Genomic DNA, 25502 nt, shown 5'->3' on the forward strand with positions numbered 1-25502 from the left:
TACAAAAATGTATCAGCAAATAATCTGACTTAATTAGTTTTCATTGATATCAATTTTCATGAGCATTATCAATTGTTTGTAGGTTTTTTTATATTTTAAAAAGATAACTATTCCAGTACATTCAAATTATGAGTGTCAATATTCTAGAGGAGAGTTCTGTTTCCAACCCAACACATGGCACTATGTGTTACTTACTTCTGTGATTCTGTTGCCTTTTACTCTAAGATGTGTTAAGGAAGGAAACATGTTAGTCTTGCAACCTGCCAAAGAAAAGAAAAAGTAAAGGGAATTAGTGAGATAACAGAGAAGAATTAAAATTGGGGGGGGGGGGGGGGGGAGACTAACAGCACTCTATTTACATACCAAATTCAACATCAGGAAAGTGTATAGAAGAAATTCCATTGTTTGAAAGTATCAGTGTTTCTAACCTGAAATTTAAGAATACAACTCTTTAAGCATAAGCTAATAATTTAAATTTCATATGTAACAGCTGGTGATGAATCATTAATCAGAACAGGCACTGGAATATGGTGAATGCCTATGCTGGTAACTAAGGCTTTTCAATAAAGTGTATAATGAAATGTATGTGTCCCTTTCTCATGACAAAGAACCAAGGAGGGGAAGGCATTACTTGTGAAAATTGCTTCAGCAGCAAGTGCTACTAAGTATTTTCCCTCATATTGAATGGCAGAAGAGGTATATATTGTGTAAGCTTTAGCCAATATTTATTGAGCATTTTTTCCTGGGATACACAAATACAGTTTAAGATCACTGCACAACTTAATTGAATTACTCCAAATTACTTTCAATTGTACAAAATGAAGATAAAAAGAGTAGTAGTGCAGTCCTACCTCTCTAATTTAAATTTTAGGGGGGGAAAACCTACCAAATCAATAGAATTTACGCTAGGTAAACAGATCCAGGATAGCAAATGTTGAAATTACATCTTTGAAAAATGGAAGGACACATGGTTGACAAAGTAGTATTCCACAACTGTTCTTTGGAGCACTGGTCTGTACAGGTTTGCAGACAGTTGAAACTCTTATGCTGCTTCTATGATTAAGAGACTGAGGTGGGGGGGGGGCTGCAGGATTTGCATGCTGCCCACCTCTTAGTCATTCTGCTCTAACACAAGATGTTTCTACATAATCAATTAACTATAACTAAAAATTAAGAGTAATTGTGTATAACATCTACCTGGGGAGATCTGCAATTAGATGAAGCTGGTTTTCATGAGTTAATTGGTTGTCTGAAAGGTCTAACCATTTCAGGTTAAGTAAGACATCAATGGGCCTGTGTGAGAAAATATCACATTTAAGAATACTTTAAAAACTGTAAATGTTACAAAATATTTACAATAAATATATAAGGAAGGAAATCTCATTTTTTCAGCACCTTAAACTGTTTGCAAATTACCACAGATCATAATATGTACAGTACTGTCTCCAATAATCCATTTGAGTTTAAAGAAGAACCATAAGGTTGTCCAGCTTTAGCAGCTCTCAGACTGCATCTGTACTGCAAAAACAATAGTTTGATACCACATTAACTGCCATGGCTCAATGCTACGGAATTCTGGGATTTGTAGTTTGGTGGGGCACCAGAGCTCTCTAACAGAGAAGACTAAATATCTCAGTAGACTACAAATCCCAGAATTCCACAGCATTGAGCCATGGCAGTTAAAGTGGTGTCAAACTGCTTTATTTCTACAGTGCAAACAAGGCTTTAGAGAAAGAAATGAGTACCTCCTAAAACACAAGGAAATAATTTAAGTAGCTCCCCATATTCCCAAATCATACAACTGGTTCATCTAGCTCAGTACCCTCTACTCTACTGGCAGTGATTCTCCAATATCGTTTATACAGGTTTTGATTGGTGAATCTGTTATCACCAGTAATATACACAAAGCTGATTGTAAACATTAGTTTTCCCCAATATCTGTTTATCTGTTGTAAAGGATCTCACTATTTCATCATGTTTAGTTAGCATACTATAGTGGTTTCAGTGCTGGACTACAATTCTGGAGATCAGAATTTGATTCCCCACCCATGGGAAGCCACTGGGTGACCTTGGGCGAGTCACTCTCAGCTCCAGGAATCCCTGTGACAGCTTTGCCTTAGGGTTCCCATAAGTTGGAAATGAGTGGTTGGTACCCACTGTGAATTGTCATTCTGGAATGCCAGGAGGAGCAATCCACCAGAGATGGGTTTAGCCTACCTGCCAACCACCAATGCAGAAGTCAAAATTCTTTTTCATTTACACAGTGGGACCTCGGTATCTGCGGGGATCCATTCCATGATGGGGGCTTATGTGAAGTCCCATTGTCCCTAATGGCAGTGTGGCCACATGCCGCCATTTTTGACAACGAGGGCTGTTCCTAAAGCTGGCGCAGCCACATGCACACACTCTTATGAGCAATTTCAAAAAGAAAAGAAAAAAGGATTCTAGGACATGTTCTGATTTCTTTTTCTTGGCCAGCTTGGATTGCTCCTCCTGTCATTCCAGAATGGTAATTCATGGTGAATATTAACCACTCATTCTCGAGGTGGCACGGAGGAGAAATCCAATAGAGACGAGACTCAACCAAACCCCTGCATTTGAGTGGCCAACACCGACTCAGTGCACCAATGATTGCAGCACTGCACAATATTATGCTGCTCATGTTGATTTATACTTGCCTAATTTATAAATATTGTTTGTCCCGACCAACCAGTTGCACTGCATGTATCTTCTAATGCTGCTGATACTACATAAACTGTGGTTGTTGACACTGATGTACTTAGACATGGTCAGACATTTGCAGGCCTTGTCTGTTGTGCATAATCAGAGCACAGAAAAATGCATGCCTTACTCCATCTCACTATTACCACTTTTGATGCCTTTTGTCCCAAAATTCTGGGATTAAAAGATACAAACATGGATTACATATGCCTGAATCATAAAGTCCCCTTTAACTATATCCTTAGTGCTCTGCGAACATCCAAGTTATGCCACCAGCATTCCAACTGATGTTTCAGTTGTGGACCCACGTTTGGCAAATAAATAGCTTCTGTACAACCTCTCATAAATAGATACTATGATAGAAATAATGGACCCAGAAATAACACTAATCTGTCATCCTCAAACTTGCGCAAGTTGGGATTTACTAATAATGCTGCCAGCTCCGAAACTCGCTTAGCTGATGATGTAATTGATACCAAAACTGTAACTTTGAAAGACAATAACCTTAATACATCTTTTTTAATGGTTCAAATAGGGACTTGGTTAAAACATTCAGTATGAGAATCAAATCTCATGTCAAGAAATTTTGAATTGAAGGATAGTTTTTAAGTCCCCTCAAAAATATTTTTATATATGGGTCAACAGAAAGTGACTTCTCCTCAAATTTTAATACTGTAGACAGGTTGAAATCTCTATTATCAACATATTTGGCTTTAGACCATTATGCAATCTACCCTTCAGAAACTGCAATATGCGATTAACCTGCACCAGCTCAATCTGCAATGAATTAATCCTGCACCAATCCTGCAATACTTTCTAAGTCATGTTATACACTTTCTGTGTTGAATTCTGCCATGAAGCCAATTCCAACCACCAGAATGGAATATATCTGGGCCCTTAAATATCTCTGCTCAAAGTCCAAGCAGGCAGATGTAGCCATCCTGGATTGAGATGTAACATGGGGCACTGGCTGAGAAGATCTTTGTGATAAGGTAGACATTACTAACATCTTAAAAAGCAATGGAAACCATGGTCTCCTTAGCCACCATGGTGCTATCAGCAGCACTGTGCCTTTTCCATTTGGATTTTTTGAAGGATTCTCTGAATTATCTTTATTGGAGGAAAAGCATAATGCAGATCTCTCAGCCATGATACCATCAGAACATCAGTTGCCTCTGCACCTCCACTTCCATTTAAAGAATAAAATCTTAATTTTGTATTCTCACCCATGGCAAATAAGTCTACTGTATATACTCATGTATAAGTCTAGAAATTTAGGTCAAAAATTGACTAAAAAAACCTGAGTAAACTTATCCGTGGGTCTATGTAAGTACTGTATCTTATCTCTTATTTAAAAGAAGAAACCATCCCCTGGTGAAAAGCAAGAGTATAATCTGTCCTGGAAGCACTGACTCCCTCTACTCTCTCATCCATCCAGCCTTAAGACTGAGCAAAAAGAGTTATGTTTGCTGGAATTTTGTAAATTCTTTGACATTGTTTTGCTTTGCTTCATCCTTTAGCTCCTTTGCTATATGCCCCTAAATCTTACCCTCGACTTATCCACGTGTCATATCAAAATCCATAATTTTGCCCCCCAAACTTACCCTTGACTTATAGTCAAGTATATATGGTATTTGAAAATCTCTCTCAGCAGAACACTTCTGGATGCAAGCTCCACTCTCCCGGATGAATCAAGTTTCTGCTCAGATAATCTGCCTTTATATCCAAAGTCCCATTTTGATAGACCACCAACAGGGATTTCACATTTCTCTGCCCATCTGAACAGTTATGGATTCTGCCACCAGAGGCAGGATGCAATTCTCCCGGATTACAAATATATGCTTTTAGTCATGCTGTCCATGCAGATTCTTGACATAATCTGTATAATTTAAAGGTAACCTGACAGTTGTGAGCTCCAAATAAATGATATTGTGTTTCTTGTCCACTCAGTTCCAAATTCCTTGGGCTGACTGACCCCCCATAGTGAGCTCCCCAGCCTGTCAAGCTCATATCTGCCATCACCTGCACCCTCTCTGGTTCTACCAAAGGGACTCCCTTGTCTAAATGAATTGGGTTTACACTAACTCTAGCTTGTTTCTTCTCCTGTAAGGATCTTTGTTCCATTTTAGGGGCATCTATGTACATTAGTTGAAAATATGCCCAAAAATCAGAGGTTTTAATTATACTGTTATTTTATCTGCATTTTATTGTTATCCACCTTGTGTATTATTGTAGTGGAAAATTGGGATATCAGTTTAATGCACATTTAATATTCACATGCACAAATAAGTATTTTTCATAATTATCAGCAGGACTGATAAAAATATGGTGCATTACACTCAGTTTCTTAATAAGCAGAACGACAGTTGCAGAACATTTGCTGTAGTATTTACAATTATCCTCATACCTTTCTAAAAGTGAAATATCATTGGAAGCTAGGTAGAGTTCTTCAAGAGCAGGCCACCCAGTAGCACATAAAAGAACCTAATGGGAAAACATAAATTAGTACAAAAATTGCACTGCATGTGCATTAAAAAGCACACATTCAAACAAAGCAACAAGAAATTCATGAATAATCAGAGCGAGTCCAGTTCTTCACAGAATCATAGAGTTGGAAGAGACCACAAGAGCCATCCAATCCAACTCACTGCCATGCAGGAACTCTCAATCAAAGCATACCTGACAGGTGCCCATCCAGCCTCTATTTAAAGACCTCCAAGGAGGGAGACTTCACCTCTCTCTTAATCAAAGAACTGAGACATCTCTCCTGCATTCTGAATGTCTTGTGTTGGTTCTACTTAGGATCCATACAAGTTAGGTACACGCTATATGAAAGGCCACATGCACCCAATCAAGCTTGCTTGTGTCTTACAATCTTCAGGAGAGGGATTTTTCTACATCCTACTACCATTTCTGAACAAAGAAGAGAGAGCATTCTTAACAGTTTCTCTAAGGCTATGGAACTCCCTCTAAATGGAGGCTGGGTTGCCCCTTCTCTGCTCTTTTTTACTTAAACAGGCCTTCAGCTTATAACTGATTGGAGCGTAGGATTTTTTTTAATATGGTGTGCTACATTTTTACTATGATTTGAATGTGTTTTTAAATTAATAATTTAATTTTTAAAAAATCAATACTTTAAAAAATAATTTAAACAACAACAACGTTTTAATTGGTCAGTTTGCTTAATAGTTCAATATTTGTTTTACCTATATTTTAACTTGCACTGTACTCTGCTAGTGTCCCATATTGAGAGACAGGTGGGATATAAAATGAGAAATAAATTAAAGAATGCCATCAAACAAGCTGCAAAGAAAATGTTTGACAGTGGGCCCTCCCTATCCACAGGCTCTGTATCCATAGAATCAATCAATCATAAATAAAATAATAATAAAAAAAATACAGCTTTCAATTAAAAAATATAAGTAAAGTACAAAAATAAGTAAAGTTTAAAAAATAACCACAGAAAGCAATAGGGACATCTCATCTCTCCCTCAGCCTGCCCAGTAGACTTGTGAGAAGACTATGATAAAAGCTGTTCTGTCCCAAGTTATACTCCTGAAATTAAGAAAGTTTGGGATAACCAGAGAGGGCTTCTCTTTGTGGAAGGACTTAGAACTTCATCCAATTTTGATACTCAATATAAATTCCTGTGCTCACAATTCTTTTAATTATATGCATCTTGCTCCAGGCTCCAAGTCATGGATCTTAGAGGTTCCACCCAAAATATAAAGTAGATCTTACTAGTATGGAGTCTGATTGTACTTGTTCTATATTGTTTATATTTCTGAGACACACTGATCAGTTTTTGTTCTGAGCAATCCCTGCCTCGAGTTTTCACAGGTGGGATCCTACAGAATACAGTGGTACCCCGGGATACGAATGCGCCGCCTTACGAAATTTCCGGGTTACGAAAAAAATCCATTGAAAAAAACTGTTCCGGGTTACGAAGGTTATTTCGGGTTACGAAAAAATTTTTGGTGCTTTTCGGCGCTTTTTCGCACGAAATCGCGGCTTTCGCTATTAGCGCCTATGGCTTTTTCGGCTTACGAAGATTTTCGGGTTACGAACGCGGCGGCGGAACGAATTAAATTCGTAACCCGGGGTACCACTGTAATAGCTTTTGTTTTGTTTTGTTTTGCATGGGATCCCATGGGAAGATAGAATTTTCTTTGTGTATAGACAAAAGGGATGGAAAATCTCTCAAATTTTTTGCTATTTTACTAAGAGCAGCAGGATTTGTTAACTTATGCAAAATATATTCTGTCTAAACACATCCAAGCATATACAAACTTGAATGTTGTGTGAGAACTGCAAAAACATATGATTATAAAGCCATACACCAATGGTTTGCAAATTTTTTACTCTTGTGACCTCCTTCACATCTATATGCTGACATCAGTTCTTCCCGTTCAGACTAGTATATTAATAATACAAATATTTTGTTTGGTGTGCATATATTGTTTACACATTCATGTATATTCATATTTTAAAATTTTATAAGGAAATAGCTTTCCTTCTTCTCCTCATTCAGGCAGAGGCTCCAAGCACCCTCTTTGCTTTTCTCTTCCCATCCAGGAGGAAAAACAAGTTTAAGAAGAGAGAAGGAATCTGGGACTGCAAGTCTCATACTCCACTTCCCCCCAGTTTGAGAACCACTGCTATAGGCATAACTACAAGTCATTTCAAAGAATGGCAGTGCATTACCTCAGTCCACGTCACTCCTGTCCGATTAAGGGCCAACACTCTCAGATTACAAAAAGCTCTTGTGGCTGGTAGCAAAGTAGATGGAAATTTCATTTTGTTTTCACTACAAAAAAACAGAAGAATGGTTTCTCATTTTCAGTGTATGGAAGAAATTGCACGCATTATCTATTGGTTAAAACTTATGTTTAAGTCCTCTCTCCACTTTTACATCCTTCCATTAAATTTCTATACATTATTATTTTGTGTTCACATTAATGTCATATTAGAGATATTTTGAACTGAAAGAAGACATTTCTCATTCTCAAATGTTCTGCAAATGTATTTTTATGGCCAAGTGTTAAAAATATTAAGCCACAGCTAAATGACAACAAATTTGTAAAATCATAAATTAGGGGCCAAACTACAGGAGATGCATAAATTTATTTTCCAGTGTTTCTATTTTTAGTTAAAAACCTCTGCATGAAAGCTACAGGTTGAACAACAGCACATATACACAGAGGACAAGGGCCGGTCCTTTCCCAGGTGCCATTTTTCTGATCAACATTTCCACCATGTTTTGTTTTGGACCACAAAAACAACCATGAGTGGCATGCATTGCACCTGTTTAGAAGTAAATCAACCCCTCCAATAGTAATGTTCTTAAAGAGTTCTCTGCTAACTACTTAACTAAAAGAAGAAACACTGCAAGATTTAATCATAAATTTCCTGTTTTATGTAAATAATCTCAGTTTAGGATGTTAGCTTCATAAACTCAAGCTATTCCAGAAAGTATTTCTTGCTCAGAAAAAGCCCAGCTTTCTTAATATTAATCCACATTAAGTTCTTTACATCGTTTCAAGCTACTAACAGCTTGGATCCAATTAATACAATTAATTTTAAGATATTTTTATACTGTAATATTATTAGTTTTGAACAAGTTAATTAAGGTGCTCCCCACTACAACACAAGGGCCCACCAGATATTCATCTGCCTGTTATATCCGAATATAATAAATCACCATACGAAGAACCAAATAATTAAGGTGTTACTGTACCTGAGAAGTTAAGTCCAGCAGGGACTTCGACAGGGAAGGGGAACCTCTGCCCTTGGATGTTCCATATCTGGCCTGCACACACTCTCAGGCAAGCTCTGTTCCCTGAAGGCTGGCAGGGAGAGGACTCCCTATTATCTCTCATCAGTAGGGATACTAGGGATTTCTTTCCCATCTCTATCTGGATGATGAGTGGCACATTAAACCACTTGTACTCTTTACAGGCACTTTCAGAAGCTGGCCAAATCCCAAAGTCAGACATCAGGTGACTACTGTAAGTATCAGCAAGTGAGAGCACTTTGCACCTTTGTCTTGGGGAGAAAGAAAGGTGTACTAGGTCTCTGCTAAGTAACAGGGTGACGTTCCACCAGGCACTTCAGCCAGGGATGCAATGAGATCAAGGCATGACCACACAGCAATGTTATTTGTCCCGTGAAGGTGGTGGTGGGGGGGAATCCAACCTTCCTAACCATGGTTCTTCATAATATAATCCCACCATCTCATACAAGGAAGATACTGGTCCCTATTAATAGCTACCTCCAAATATTAACACCCACAAATACAATTTTTAGAAATTTTCACCTTGGGTTTTGATAGTACTATAGGAAATAGGGAAAGATGTGAAATGTTCCAAATTGTCCTTTCCATAAAGGGAAAAGTAGAAGGGACTGAGCTCCAGTGAACAATCCCACTGAAGGAAAGACTAGACTGGAGAAGTTATTTTTTATTAGGTAAATTGACCCCCCTCCCCCCATCCTCAACTCACTGACATAGCTACGACTCAGTGAATTATTCAAAAGTGTCCTCGATCCAACCCATGCATTATGTAATTTGTAAATACCTGAGGTTAAGAATTTCTAGATGTTCAAGCTGGCAAGCAATATCTACCACATCCTTCCAAAATGACAAAAGGTTTTTTGATAGATTTAACCTTCTGATATCTGTGCATGTTCATTAAGATAAATGGTATTCAACTTTGAAATCTTCAGCTCTGAACATTAGACTTTGTATCTTATTGCAATTAGGATTAACATAGCTTTTCATTTCTTAAGAAGTACTACAGTAAATTAAATATATTACTCTTCCTATCTTGGTCAACTAGATGAGTACACAGAATTAGTTCAGATTATTGGCAGTCATTTTCTAATTCCTGAATAAATTCCTGCTTTGACTTTTTGGTATGCTTCTGCTTTAAGATGATTTCAGTATTATTTTTTAATAATTAAAAAAATGTATTAGATTTTTTCATCAGAAATACAGAATGTAAAATGCATCCTTACACTGAATCAAACTATTAGTCCAGATAGATTAAGAGTAGGGAATCTTTAGCTCCTCAGATGCTTTGCCTGCAACTCCAATCAGCCACACTCAGTATGGCCAATGACAGGATTTGTGGCAATTGTAGTTCAAAACATCTGGAGGGCTGAAGGCTTCTCCCTTGTTTACCCTGCCCAGCAGTGATCTCAACCTTTGGTCCTCCTTTGGACTTCAACTCCCAGAAACCCGTCAAGACAACCAATGTTCAGTGATTCTGGAAGATGAAGTCAAAAACACTGGTAGGTAAAAGGGCTGAGAAGCACTGTTCTGCAGGGTTTCAGGCAGGATTATTTTCAGTCCTACCTAGAAATGCCAGGGACTGGCACTTAAGACTTTCTAAATATAAAGCATGAGCTCTATCATCGATAGACAAATTACAAAAGTGATTGCTCCTGAAGTACACAGCACTCTATAGCAAGCATAGTCGGCCAAATGGACTCAGGAATACAAAAGACAAGGCATGTGCATGTAGTACATACACTAGCACCTCAGCTGGGAGATTAAACATGGGCAGAGCAAGCATCTGAACTTGGAACATTAGATTAAAAATCTGTTAATCAGGGAAATGAATGCAATGTAGGGCTTCAGGTAGGGAGAGAGAGAAGCAGAATAGACATGCCAGTCAGGGAAAGGGCAGTTAAGGCAAAACTGAAAGTTGAACGGCTCTTTTCTTCAATCTCTGTCACACATACTCGCCAGTCTGAAACTCCAGAGCCTTTGCATTATTCCTCCTGGGGGTAATAAAACTTCTTTCTTAGACACAACCCATCTCATTCTCTTGTGCTCATTCTCTTCCTCCTGAATTCATTCTCAACAGTGAGGTAAAGCCTCATATCTTTCACACCACAGAAAAAATGAGTGCTGTTAGTTAAGCCTCTCTGGTGCAAGAAGGAAACACATTAGGACATAAATAAATGTAACTAGCTTCAACTGGTAAATTTAAGCACTTGTTTCCACTCATAGGGAGGGTTGTTAAGCAAATTAGCTCATTAAATTTTATTTGGAAAAGAAAGCTAACAAATTAGTCCATAACTAGGCGATTTTAACTGGACCATTTCCCTCAATAATGTAGGCAGAAGTGAAGTAAATGGGCTACATGCTGTGCCCCAGGGCCAATTTTGTGGGCCCCTAGGGCTAAAATTATTTCTTTTACGAACATTTTTGTTCCAAAATGTCCTAAAATGCCCTATATGTGGTATTTCCATGACATCTGGAGCTCTCATGGGTCACCAGGTATTTTTTTGCAAAAAAAATTCAAAAACCATTTTTTTAAACCTCAAAATGACCCAAAATGCTATCTAGGGTCCCAAGAAAGACTCAAAACATGGTGAAAATGCCCCCATGTACCCCTAGAGCGCATTTTTTTTGCAGCTGCCAAAATTGCACCACTCCAAGGTCTCTTGGGGGGATAATGCTGCCCTCTAGCTTTCCACAGCTGCACACCTCTGAGGTATAAGATGTTGAGAAGAAAAATCAACAATAAAAATAATAACAGAACTACAAGCTGTTCTCTCCAAAATGTAGGAGCAAGAAGTAGCATCTTGGCAGGGGAACAATATGTTCAGACAAGTTCTTCTCCTATGGCTGAGTGGGTGCCTCAGGAAAGAAGGACTATGTAAGCAGCATCAGTTTCTCTCTCTCTACACATCTCAAATCCACATGGAAGGAGAGTATGTGTGCTTGTTCTCTTCTTTCCCGCCTTCCCATCTGTTGAATGGCCCAATGACTACAGCAATGTTTACTTCTGAGCAAGAAATTTGCCACTCTCTTGGGTCCGCAAGCAAGCTACAATCTAATGATTTTGTGGGCTTATAAATAAGACTGTAAGCATAAACTAGATGAATAAAGCAGTTTAACTTGGTGTAAGACAGTTCCTAAACTCACACAATAACTGCAATTAGCACTATGCAAAGAGAGAATTCCAAAGTAAGAATGACTAAGAATTAGTGCCATCTAATCGAACAATTTCAAAAAGGAAAAAAAAAGGATTCTAGGACATGTTCTTTTGATTTCTTCTTCTTGGCCAGCTAGGCTCACTCCACATCCATCGACTGATATGTCATTCAAATTATTCAACTGCCTGAAAGAGAAAAGTGTCCATTAGGATAAAAAATATCAATAGAGGAGGGAAAAGCATATAACTCTAATAGTAACATCTATAAATAGTGAAATTATTAAGTATAAACATATAAACTGATGGAAATTCTTCACAATGAAAAAGTGAGAAAAACAATTCCATTTCTATACACATATTTTTGAGATCAAATAAAGAAAAGACTTTGAAAAGAGTACAGAAATATCAGAAAGCTATGTGGAGATGTCAGACGAGTCTCATTCAAGAAGCCCAGAAGACTCAAAACTGGCAAAAGTTTTGGGTTACCCAGAGGCCAATGACTAAACATGTTGCTTCAATCTGTGTTTCTATAGTTTTGGCAACTAAAAATAAAATTCCTTTTCCCCATATCAATTATTAATTTAATTTCTTAATCCTAGAATAGTCAACAGTTTGGAAGTCTCACTTTCAAAGGACTAATTAAGATGAATGATAAAAAGACCTGCTTCAAACATACCAATCTTTGGTTAATAAACTATGATATATTGAGCCAAAAGAAATATAATGACTAAACCTTTGCCTCTGCTGACTTTTTCTCCAACTCTGGCACTTTTATCATCATTTGTTTAAACTGCAGTTTTCCTTTACATATCCACTGGCAAAATGTGGGTTAATCTCATCTGTCTGATGTGGATAAGAAACCAATCATGGTTAAAACACCGTTAGAATTTTAGATATAACGGGAAATTGTGGCTTAAGCAACTTACAGAAACACTAAAATGGTGTTGTGTGGGAATGACAGGGCTAAGTGGACAGGCTCAACAGGCATTATTGGCTTCTTAAACCATGACGGATATGTCTAACCCAGTCAAAATGCTATTTTAGCCAAAAAAAAAAAAATTAAAAACAAAACAAAAACACATATGGAATTTTCATTTTCATTCTATAATGTTTGCCTCTATTATTCCAGCTCCTCTTAACATATAAAAAGTTAAGATAGTCAGTATCAAATTGCCTCCTAATTTTTAAAAGTTGAAGCAATTACATTACTTTATTACTGATTTTTTACAGTCCTGCCAAATCTGGGTCACTAGGAATTTGGTGACAGAGAAGTCTCTGATAATGACCCAATATGATTTGAGATCAGAGAAGGGCAGCACAGACTGAGCCATATGAAATTTGCATTATTTATATGAAACTAAACACTGGGAGTTCAAGACAGATAAAATGACATATTGCTTTATATAATATAAACAGTATCAGCAACAACATTTGAAGAGAATCCATTTAGCCCAAGTCATTTCATTGTGGTAAATATCCATCCAGTACCTAATTTGGAGACTAATGCTTGATTTTTAAAAATCTTGTACTTCCAACTTTTTTCCTTCCTGAAATTAAAAAAATGATGCTACACATCTCCATACAATTTGTTATTAAATTGCAGTCAGCCTGCCCCAACCTGGGCTTGCCATCTGCAGATTCACTCCAACTGAGGCACACGCATGTAGCCGTGCCACCATTAAAACCAACAGGACTTGAGGTCCCACATGTTTGGAATCCGGGGGGGGGGGGGGTGTTCCGGAATGGAACCCTCCTTGGCTACGAAGGACCAACTGTACAATAGAGATAATATGATATCACCTATTTCCATTTTCATTGTCTCCAGTTGTTTTTTACGTTAATTTCTTCAATACAGTACAGTGGACCCTCATTATCCATGGGGATCCATTTCTGACTCCCCCACGGATACCAAAATCCACGGATGCTCAAATCTCACTGTCTTTAATGGTCCCTGACCATTAGGAAGAATGGGACAAAAGTCCCTCACCCCCTCTACCCTCGTCCTTCCTCTCACCCTCCCCTTCTGTCTTCCTTATTCTTCCTTCCTTTAAATCTTCTGCCCCGGCTTGGCTGTGGGGCAGAGTCTGGCTTCCAGTCAGACAGGGCTGGGGCCAGGGCTGAGACTTGAGTCACGGAGGCCCTGTTCCCCAGCCCAGCACCCAGAATTGAACCTCTCGGCTCCAAGACCCAAGTCCCAGCTCCCTCAGAATTCACTGGCTGGAGGGAGCCAAGGTGAAGGCTGCGACTTAGGTCTTGGGGCTCAGAGGGAACAGGTGCTTTGAGATTCAAGCCTTGACTCCAGCCCCAGCGCCAGCTGACTGGCATCCAGACTCTGCCCACACAGCAAAGCCAGGGCAAAAGATTCAAAGGAAGGAAGGAAGGAAGGAAAAAAGGGAGGGGGAGACTTTCGTCCCCAATGACGATGTGGCTGTGTGCGCACCGCCATTGGGGACAATGAAAGCTTCCCATCCAAAGATGCTCAAATGCACAAGTGGCAAGTCTGCAGATAAGAAGGGCCCACTGCATCTGTTTCCCCTAGTTTGCTTATTTCACTTCCCAGTTCTGTCATTTCTATCTGTTTAAAGGTATCTTTTTTCAAATTTTTTCCTTTTTAACATGGGTCACTTGCCTAATACAATTTTTTCTCAGTACAGTGGGCTTTTGCTATCTGTTGTGGTTTGGTTCCTGGAACACCTCTGGATACTAAATTCTGTGGATGCTCAAGTCCCGTTATGTACAATGGGGAAGTAAAATGGTGTCCCATATATAAAATGGCAAAATCAAGGTCTACTTTTGGGAATTTTGTTTTGGAATATTTTCAAGCCGCTAATGGTTGAATGACTGAATATCATGGTTTCCCACGATATTCTTGCAAGCAAGCTTGTAAAACGTGGGCTAGACAAGACAACTGTTACATGGATTTGTAACTGGTTAACTGGCCGAACCCAAAGGGTACTCAACAATGGCTTCTTTCCATCCTGGAGAGAAGTGACCAGTGGGATCCCACAAGGCTCTGTCCTGGGCCCAGTGCTATTCAACAACTTTATCAGTGACTCGGATGCCAGAATTTGGGGCATAGGTATCAAATTTGCAGATGACACCAAATTAGGAGGAGTAGCTAATACCCCAGAGGATAGGATCAAAATTGAAAATGATCTGAATAAACTTGAAAGCTGGGCCAAAGCTAACAAAATGAAATTCAACACGGAGAAATGTAAGGTACTGCACTTAGGGCAGTAAAATGAAATGCACAGATATAGGATGGGCGACACCTGGCTGAATGAAACTACATGTGAAAGGGATCTAGGAGTTGAATTAGACCACAAGTTGAACATGAGTCAACAGTGTGATGCGGCCACTAAAAAGGCCTATGCAATTTTAGGCTGCATCAATAAAAGTATAGTGTCTAGATCAAGGGAAGTAATAGTGCCACTGTATTCTGCTCTGGTCAGGCCCCACCTGGAATATTGTGTCCAATTCTGGGCACCACAATTAAAAAAGGACATTGAGAAACTGAAGCGTGTCCAAAGGAGGGTGACTAAAATGGTGAAGGGTCTAGAAACCATGTTCTATGAGGAACGACTTAGGGAGCTGGGTATGTTTAGCCTGGCAAAGAGAAGGTTAAGAGGTGATATGTTAGCCCTGTTTAAATATTTGAAGGGACGTCATATTGAGAAGGGAGCAAGCTTGTTTTCTGCTTCTCCAGAGAATAAGACCCGGAACAATGGATGCAAGCGCCAGGAAAACAGATTCCACTTAAACATTAGGAGGAACTTCCTGACAGTAAGGGCTGTTCAACAGTTGAATGCACCTCCTCGGAGTGTGGTGGAGTCTCCCTCCTTGGAAGTCTTTAAACAGAGGGTGGATGGCCATCTGTTGGGTATACTTTGATTGAGAGTTCCTGCTTGGCAGGGGGTTGGACTGGGTGGCCCTAGTGGTCTCTTCCAACTCTACGATTCTATGATTCTATGAATCCATGGACAAAGATTCCATGGAAATGGAGGGCTGACCATACAACTTTCATCTGTAACCCAGATGGTTATGAAAGATAATTATTTTCTTTTATTTCATTCAAAAGGATACATTTTCTCTAGTGTTTACAGAAGAGTGCGTTTATAGCAATATCTGGGTTAGCGGCAAAACAGACCAGCAGCTTCAGCCAGCTTTGGGGCACCGTGGGGGCGCTGCCTTCAGATGACACACTATCCTGACGACACTCCCACACTGATATCACACTGCCCACCCAACCAGACAGCAGGCAGCACTGCGGTGCTCTAGCAGCACAGCGTTCACACGGCACAGAGGTGCCAAAAAGTTGCCGCTGTGGCAGACATGGTGCCCCTTTTCCGGCTCAAACAGAAGTGGCCACTTCTTTTTGGGTCGGAAAGACTCTGGATCAGAGCCACAGCATGTGGTTGCCACGGTTCCAATCTGGTGATCAAAGGGGCGGTGTCAAGCCACCCCTTTAGGGCCCTCTGTACCAGCCCTTAATTTCCACATTAAAATAGATCTAGCTGAGTGTTCTATTGTGAAACTACTCTAGATTATTATAAGAATCTGATCTATTAATAATGACGTTATTTCTCTAAAGAAAAACCTGTCCATCCACACACTACTACAGAAATATTTTTTAAAGGATGTGGTCCAAAGAAATGGTAAAAAAAATAATAGCCAGGATATGAGTCAGAGAAAGAAAGAGTGCGAATAAATAAAGATCTATTTCATATGCACAGGATCTGCACAGGTGAGAAGAATTACATTTATACTTTGATTTTAAATAGCCAGATACAGCTTTGGGAAGTACAGATTATGAACTGCAATCTTCAAAAAATCTGTTTGGAAGCACACCATACTGAACCCACTGGGACTTTAAGGGCACATCTTGTAGTATCAATATATTCTCTTAGAAAGGTATACAAGTAGATACAACAAAAGCACAGGGGTCAGCTCTGTTAGCAAATATACTGCTACAAATACAAATAACAAAGAACCAATAATACAGTCAATGTTCTGATATTGCTCATTTACAGAGGAGGTATACTTGCTTTTGTTTTTCTTTAATGGAATCAAAGCCAATAGTTTCCACAGTCCTCCTTCCAATTACTATTGATGTTTCTGTTCTACTCTCAGCATCCTGTTGATCGTCATTTAATCCATACTTCTCACGGACAGCAGAAAGAAAGTCTATGCCAAAATTCACCTTGTTGGGACGGATAAAGGATCCTCCTGAGGGATGCCTGAAAAGGAAAAAGAAAAAAACTTCTAGTTTTTAAATTTCTGTAACAGTTTTGTACCAGAACTGTCTATAGCATGCTGAGCTCTTTGAAGCAACAGTAGGATAAAAATGTAATGTATACATCAATTTATAGTGCTGTGCATTTGTTGTGTTTCATATATATTCTCTATAACCCTCACAGAACCCTGCAAGATGTCACTATTATCATTTCCATATCAGAAGACCTGTATGTGTGCATAGTGGAGATAACAGCCAAAATAAGTAGTTGAGGCACACAAAAAGCAGGGGAGTGACAGCTCTTTAAACAAATTTAAACAAATGCATCACATCTTTCTCTGGAGAAAAACTGGTGCTAAGTAGGTAGCTGTGATCCCTCAACATCTCTGTGGAATGGGAAATATAGAGAGGGGAATTAGTCTATCCTGGCATTTCCTAAATTATGCTATTGTTGTAATGGAAGTTCTATCCATGCTCCCCTGTCTTTCTCAGGTTGTACAATGCCATAATTACTTTTGCTCAGATGTAGTAAAACTCTAGACTAGATAGACCACCACTTTTTCTATCACACTGATAAACTACTGTATATACTCATGTATAAGGCTAGATATTTTACTCAAACCATTGACCCAAAAAACCTGGGTAGACATATCCACAGGTCGATATAAGTACTGTACGGTTGGCCCTCCTTGTCCAGGGATTTTTTTATCCACAGATTCAAGCATTCATAGCTTGAAAATATTCAAAAAAGTATGAATTCCAAATAACAAAGCTTGATTTTGCATTTTATATAAAAGACACCTTTTGATCTGCCATTATATTTAATGGGACTTGAGCATCCACGGATTTTGTTATTCACGAGGGATCCTGGAACCAAACCCCAGCGGATAACAAGATCCCACTGTACTTTAATCAAAAATAGGAGCCATCCCTTGGTGAAAGGTGAGAGCTTAATTAATCCCTCAGAGCACCTAAAAAAAGCCTCAACCCCCTTTACTCTCATCCATCCAGCTTTTAGGGCAGGCACAGTTATGCCTCCTGGAATTTTGTACCTCTCTGGCATCATTTTTCTTTGCTTCCTTTACAACCTTTGTTACATGCCCCTACGTTTTACCCTTGATCCACAGGTCATATCAAAATCCATAATTTTGGCCTCAAAACCTGCCCTCAACTTATATATGAGGTTGACGTATACTTGAGTATATATGGTAATCAGTGTGCATATACATTCAAACCGAACTGATAATATGAACAGTAAACATCCTAAAAATACTATACTCTTATGACAAAGTCAAAGGCTACTGCAGGAACGTCTTCCTCCATTCTTTATACATTTGAGCTTTATTAGAACAAAAGATGGGATTTCACTCATTGATTTTCTAGCAGCCTATGAACTATGAGTTTATGAGCTATGTTTGCAATGCATTGCATGACACATTCAAATATGATTTGCCTGGGGAAGAACAAAGAATGGGATCAGGAATTACACACAGATCTGAAGAAATGGCCATGAAACTCATGCTAAAATACAAAACCATTTAATCTTAAAGGTGCTGCCACATTGCTCCTTTTCCCCCTCCCCCTTCCTTCCTCCTTTTAAGATGCAGATAAGTGATTTAATTATAAAAAACTGGCTTCACCCCAGTAAACCAGTTTATCATTAATAGATATTTTAATACTCTATTTTAAATGCATTATGTTTAATTCTTTTTTAAGGGGGGGATGTTGTGATGTAATATTGTATCTGGATGCTTTAACTTGTTAGCCGCTTTGATTATTTTATTACAGAAAAGCAGGATAAAAATAAAAGTTTTATTTTGTTATTTTTAAACCAGATTACTTGGCTCAAAAAATATGGAAACATTAAGTAATAATAATAAATAAATAAAACTTTTATTTATATCCCGCTTTTCTGTTACAAGACAATCAAAGCGGCTCACAACATATTAAATTCCACATTTACAAAATTATGTCCCAAATTCCCCCCTTAAAACAGGATTAAACATGTACAATTAAAAATCTATTAAAAACACAATTAAAAAACACAATAAAAATATAACAAGGACAGAGCGGTGGGCTAATCCATGATGTGGGGGGCAGTCATTCTGTGGCTGGGCACTTTATTCAGGAAAGGCCTGCCGGAAGAGATCTGTCTTGACAGCTTTTTTAAAGCTGTCTAAGCTGGCACTTTGACAGATTTCGTCCGGCAGACCATTCCATAGTTTGGGAGCAATTGCAGAGAAGGCCCTCTGGGAGGTAGCAGTTAGTCTGGTTTTTAAAGGCTGCAACAGATTCCTCCCAGAGGACCTGAAGGTGCGGGGCAGATTATATGGAAGCAGGCAATCCCTCAAATAGGTTGGACCCAAGCCATGTAGGGCTTTAAAGGTTATAACCAACACCTTGTACTGTGCCCGGAAACTAATAGGCAGCCAGTGAAGAGATTTTAGGACAGGTGTTATTCGGTCATTCCTAGTTTTTCCGGCGACCAGCCTGGCTGCCATATTAAGTATCAAAACACCTCAATTTCTAAGTCAACAAATGGTTGCATTCCCACAAAAATATGATGCAGATCTTACCCACAGCTTGACAGTTAGGAGTATAATGAAAATTATGCTAATTTTTTCCTCTTAATCTTTTATGCCCCACTCCACATGTTCATCTATTTACTCAAAAAGTAACATATATTTCAATGGTAACTCACCTGCATTTGAAATACTGTATCCCTTCGTGACTACCATTATGCTTTCCTCTTTGAGGATTGTCCCATTCCACTCCAAGCCAAATTCCTAACATAATTATAAACACTGCTTTACAAATGCAAGAATCAAACTTGAAACAATTGAACCCAACAAACCAAAGTTTTTAAAAACCCATATATTACACAAAATCCCTGTATCTTGTATCTTTGAATTAGACTCTCAGGTTAACAGCTATCCATTCTGTATATTGTGACATACCAGTTTTTATGACTAGTGGATAATTCCATTGTCCAAATAACTAAACAAAACAAAATGTTGCTTACTAAGAATTTTGAATACTGAGAAAATAATCAATACTGCCAAATTAGTCATTCTGCCATTAGAATGATGAATTAGTAAATCCTCAAATCTGTCCAGTTTGAAACATAATTTAATTAGTTAGAAGACAGATCTAAATGCCTATTTTAGTTTGATAAATTGACCTCATCCACTGGGAAGCTCAAAAATATTCCAAAAGTGTCTCAGACATACTGCTGCATAAGAGACACAGTATTTGGCGCCATAAATTCTAGAACAATGGTGGACAATTGAAACAAGCATACAATATAAATTTCTAGTTAAAGCACCTTCTGTATTTGCAGAATCTCACACCATTTTCAAGTATTCAGCTTCTAGCCCTTATAGAATCATAGAATCATAGAGCTGGAAGAGACCGCAAGGGCCATCCAGTCCAACCCCCTGCCATGCAGGAAATCCAGATCAAAGCATCCCCGACAGATGGCCATCCAGCCTCCGTTTGAAGACCTCCAAGGAGGGAGACTCCACTACACTCCGAGGAAGGAGTTTGTTCCACTGTCGAACAGCCCTTACTGTCAGGAAGTTCCTCCTAATGTTGAGGTGGAATCTCTTTTTCTGGAGCTTGCATCCATTGCTCCGGGTCCTAGTCTCTGGAGCAGCAGAAAACAAGCTTGCTCCCTCCTCAATATGACATCCCTTCAAATATTTAAACAGGGCTATCATATCACCTCTTAACCTTCTTTTCTCCAGGCTAAACATACCCAGCTCCCTAAGGTGTTCCTCATAGGGCATGATTTCCAGACCCTTCACCATCTTAGTCGCCCTCCTTTGGACACGCTCCAGTTTCTCAATGTCCTTTTTGAATTGTGGCACCCAGAACTGGACAGTTTCTGCAGAAACTTTGTAAAAATCTTAACCTGGCTTGTCTATGTCCCCCTCTCCCTCACCCTTGTGTAGCCACTGGATTTTCATCTCTTGCTTTCTCAAGCACTTTCTCTTTCTGTAATGCCTCCAAGAATTTAAGTGTACCCTATAATCCATTCTATAGACTATTTCACAACTGGAAATCCAAACTATAGGAGGTTGATTTCTGCTCTGTAAGCAACTATTTCTGTTTTTCATTCTTCTGTTCATATTCTTCTACCTGTATTCACATATTCTCAGTCTCACACAGAAAGCATAGCTACTACCTCATTATTTTATACTCTGGAAGTGCACACATATTCAACACTCTTTAACCACAGACATCCCACACTCGTGGCTTCTCTCTCTCACACACATACACGCGCTCACACTCACAAAGTTAACTCTATGTACATGAGAACACACACTCTTATCTTAGCAACATACCTCCCTTCACAGTACAGCTGAATGATAAACATCCTTTTAAACTTTATCCCGTCTCAAAATTTCAGAAGGAAGGAAGGAAACAGTAAAGATGTAGGAAGTTAAAGCTACTTTGAAAGGTGCTGCATCTTCAGCGTTATCTAGCTTGCCAATCACTTTTTCTGTTTTCTGAAAAAGTTTATTGTGGCACCAGAACTCTCTCACAGAAGGCGAAATGTCTCATAAAACTACGGTTTCCAGAATTCCCTAGCACTGAGCCAGAGCAGTTAAAGCAGTCTCAAACTGGATTATTTCTGCAGTGTGTTTTTGGACCAAAGTTGACCCAGAGGTACTTAACAACAAACAACAAGATTTTGATTGCCTTCCCTCATTATCACAATACAACCCTGAAAAAGGTGACCCTAGGCAAAGATGCATAGCTCTTGCAGTTGTGTTTCACAGAATTCACATTACACAGCTCCTATAATAAACGATGCATGGAACATGCCTACAAAATGAGGACAATTTTATAGAATTGAGAAGTTTGTGGAAATACTCTGTCGCTTCCTTTATCTGACCACATAGTAGTGATGTGAGATAAAGAAACATATCCTACCTGTTGTAGGGGGAACACTGCCAACAAAGAGAACAGTTCCATAATCACCATTACATAGGATCCTTCGTCCAATGACATCAGAAGGAAGGCTGTTGGTCATCAAGAGACGAAGAAGGTACTTCTTTAAAAATCTAAAGAATGAATTTTTTTAATTACCATACCAATATTATGTGAATTATGCAGAAGTCCAACCTCTATTTCCAAAATTTGTATTCTGCCTCACTTAGATGTTCAAAGTAGGTAACAATAATAAAACTAGAAAGAGAGGCAGTTATATTAGTCTGTCACTGCAAAATCAGCAAAGGCTCTTTGGCCAATGATCGGACTAACAGATTTTATTCAATATATGCTTTCATGGATTTCATCCTCAGATAAAGTGGTCTGTCATATAAAAAAAATTATGCCACATACCGTACATACTTGGCTATAAGTCAACCTCATGCATAAGTCAAGAGGAGGTTTGGGGCAAAATTATGGATTTTGATATGACCTATGGATAAGTTGAGGGTAAAACTTAGGGACATGTAACAAAGGATGTAAAGGACGATGCAAAGGAAAATGATGCCAATGAACTTATAACATTCTGGCAGGCCTAAGTGTTTGTGCTCATCCTAAAGGCTGGGTGGATCCATGCTTCTTTTTGGTGCTCCCAGGAGGGATTAAACTCTTGCCTTTTACTACTCTATTCAGAGAAAAGGGATGGCTCCTTTATATATATATATCTACATACTTACTGTATATACTCATGTATAAGTCTAGAAATTTCAGTCAAAAAAAGCAAGTCGACTTATCCAGAGGTCACTCTAATTGCTGGACTTTAAGTGCTGTTTTAAAAAAGGAACCATTCCCTGGTGAAAGGCAAAAATGTAATCTGAACTGGAATCACTGGCAGACACACATCCTCTCTCTCTCTCTCTCAATCATCCAGCCTTCATTTTGAGAACAAACAGTTATGCTTGCTGGAATTTTCCAAGTTCTTCGGCATCATTCTCCTTTGTTTCATCCTTTAGATTGTTTGTTTTATGCCCCTAAGTTTTACCCTCGACTTATCCACAGGTCCTGTCAAAATCCTTAACTCTGGCTCCCAAACCTGCCCTTGACTTATGCATGAAGTCGACCTACAGCCAAGTATTTGCAGGTATGACTTATAGTGAAATTTCACTTGTTCAGGAGGTGAAAAATTGTAATTCTGAAATGTATTGAGAGCAAAGGTTGCTATTTCAAGTCAGGTCAAATTCTTGGCTTCAGGATGCAATGGCCCTGAATTGGTTCCTGCTTTAAGCTATTATCCAAAACAAAAGGATGTAAATACAGGACAGTTGGAGGCAATAAAAGAAAAATATATGCATATTAGGTATAATATTTGAACATCCAATCAATGCAAAAAGGTGCATATGTTTATTTTATATGTAACCAACCAAATGTGATTTCTAGCTTTGTTCAGAACACTATAAAAAGCTTGGCTCCCTTTGGAACCGGGGCCCCAGAAATCAGGATGCATCTCGTTTCCTGGGGACAGTGGCAGCAATGAACTATGTTTCCCTTTCCCATCGCTCCAGGTCTCCCACTAAACCTGGTTACGATTGTGGCTTTTAAATTAATCTGTTACAACTTTGGACTTCTGCCCACCTGTCCCAGGGCTGACAGCCCCACCGGGAATCCAGGGCTACAAATGCAGCCTGCTGCCTCGTTTGCGCCCTTCGCCTCAAACCACCCCTTCAGTATCCTTCCCTGGAGCTCTTTGAGCGGAGGCTGGAGGGCCATCTGTCAATGGGATGCTCTGACTGGGAGTTCCTGCATGGCAGAAGGGGGCTGGACTGGGCGGCCCTGGCGGTCCCTTCCCGCTCTGGGATTCCATGCAGAGGCTGAGAGAGTGTGACTTGCCCAAGGTCACACGGTGGGTTTTAGGACCCAACGAGGGAGGGAGGCGAGGCGTCTCTTTCTCCGCCACGAAACCCACCTTCCTCCCTGAGGGCCCCTCTTCGTCGGCCAGCTCCCCCCCGAGGCCCTCCGCCTACCTACCTCTCTCTCTCCCAGCCTCTCCCACTGCTAGGCCCTTCCGCCTCAGTCTGCCTGAAGGATGGGGGGAAATGCGCCACCGGGCCTCTTCTGCGCAAGCGCAAACTCCGCCCACCCCTTCTCCTCTCTCTACCCTCCATTTTCTTTGCTCTCCTCGCCGCGGGGCCTTTCGGGAGTTGTAGTGCCGATGGAGCAAATCCCTATAGAAGCTACATCGAAAGGGCGAAAGAAATACCCAACTACCCAGAAGCCCCCGCGCGGCGTCCCTGTTTCCATATAGAACGGCTGTGAGAATTACATCAGCGTTTCAGACTTCAGGGAGAGGGAGCGAATGGCGTTAGGGAGGAGGCGGGCCTTGCGCGTGGGCCAGCCAATGGCGAGGCGGAGGCGCTTCTGTTGCCTCAGAACGGGCTTTTAGGAATTACCTCAGGTCTTTTTTTTTTATAAGTCCGAGAGAGAGCGGGCCCCACAACAAACTCCAGTTCCCAGAATCCCATAGCCTTGAGCCAGGGCAGTGAAAGCGGGGCCAAACCGGGTTATTTCCCCGATGTGGACGCAGTCTAAAACAACATTAAAGACCAGTTTGTCCTGGCAGTCTTCTGCAGCCAGTTATCTTTTTAATAGTGAATTTAGGAGCAGAATTTCAAATGCGGGCTGCTTTTAATTTGTGTATGTCTTTCTTTGTCCTTTTCAACCGTTGCGTGTTTTAATTAAAGGGTTTTAATTGAAGTCATCCATTGTGGTTTCTTGTAGCTCCCCGCCTCCATTCATCAGGAGAGGCGGGTAAGAAATAGTAATAAGAAGTTATATAAAATATTATATAAAATACATTATATTAAATTAAATCATTAAGTCTTCCAAGTCTGCAATCTGAATTTTGTCCTTTTAAACTGATGCGTGTGTTTAATTAATGGGTTTTAACTGGTGCCGTTCACTGTTGATTATGAAATGTAATAAGAGTTTGAATCCAAGTTCATTAATGTAAACCCATTGGGTGACCTTGGGCAGGTCACACTCTCTCAGCCTCAGAAGAGGGCAAGGGCAAACCCACCCTGAAGAAACCTGCCAAGGAAACCCTAAGAGAGGTTCGTTCACCTGAGGGTTGCCATAACTCGGAAACAACCTGAAAGCCTACCTCACATACATACAATTATAGATAACTGAATACTGAAGTCAGGGCTGTAGAAGCCATCATATTCCCCATTTCTGCGTACGTTTGGGAAAGCTGGCAGGAAGAAAATAAACACATTTGAAACGTGGAGCTGGAGATACAAATAAATAGGTCCTAGAATAAACCCAGTTCTGGAGCAAATAAGGCCTGCGCTCTTCCTAGATCCCAAGAGGTCCACACTGAAACTGCTGAATTTTGTCATGCGAAGACAGGAGTCACTAGAAAATGTATTAATGCTTGGAAAGGCATCAGGAAAAGAGGAAGGCCACATTCCAGATAGACAGCTGAGGTCTAAAACACACTGCAGAAATAATCCAATTTGAGCCCTCTTTAACTGCCCTGGTTCAATGCTAGGGAATTCTGTGAACTGTAGTTTTATGAGACATTTAGCTTTCTTTCTCTGTCAGAGAGCTCTGGTTCCCAGGATTCCCTAGCACTGAGCCAGACCAGTTAAAGCGGCCTCAAACTGACTTGT

General features: G+C 39.7%; 1 protein-coding gene across 1 annotated transcript in view; it reads right to left on the bottom strand.

Moving 5' to 3' along the window:
* TBCE (tubulin folding cofactor E) overlaps positions 1-23929 on the bottom strand; it is a 31346-nt gene extending 7417 nt beyond the window's left edge. Inside the window, exons 1-11 of the mRNA XM_042458555.1 lie at positions 23860-23929; positions 21838-21968; positions 19601-19685; positions 16712-16903; positions 11764-11852; positions 9297-9396; positions 7426-7528; positions 5129-5205; positions 1198-1293; positions 364-428; positions 196-260 (exon numbers count right to left, since the gene is read on the bottom strand). Coding sequence (XP_042314489.1) covers positions 196-260; positions 364-428; positions 1198-1293; positions 5129-5205; positions 7426-7528; positions 9297-9396; positions 11764-11852; positions 16712-16903; positions 19601-19685; positions 21838-21937 — 972 coding nt within the window. The 5' untranslated portion in view covers positions 21938-21968; positions 23860-23929. The remainder of the gene's footprint in view (positions 1-195; positions 261-363; positions 429-1197; positions 1294-5128; positions 5206-7425; positions 7529-9296; positions 9397-11763; positions 11853-16711; positions 16904-19600; positions 19686-21837; positions 21969-23859) is intronic.
* Positions 23930-25502: the final 1573 nt, after the last annotated feature.

The sequence above is a fragment of the Sceloporus undulatus genome, chromosome 1, assembly GCF_019175285.1.
Source record: "Sceloporus undulatus isolate JIND9_A2432 ecotype Alabama chromosome 1, SceUnd_v1.1, whole genome shotgun sequence".
In the NCBI taxonomy this organism is placed as follows: Eukaryota; Metazoa; Chordata; class Lepidosauria; order Squamata; family Phrynosomatidae; genus Sceloporus; species Sceloporus undulatus.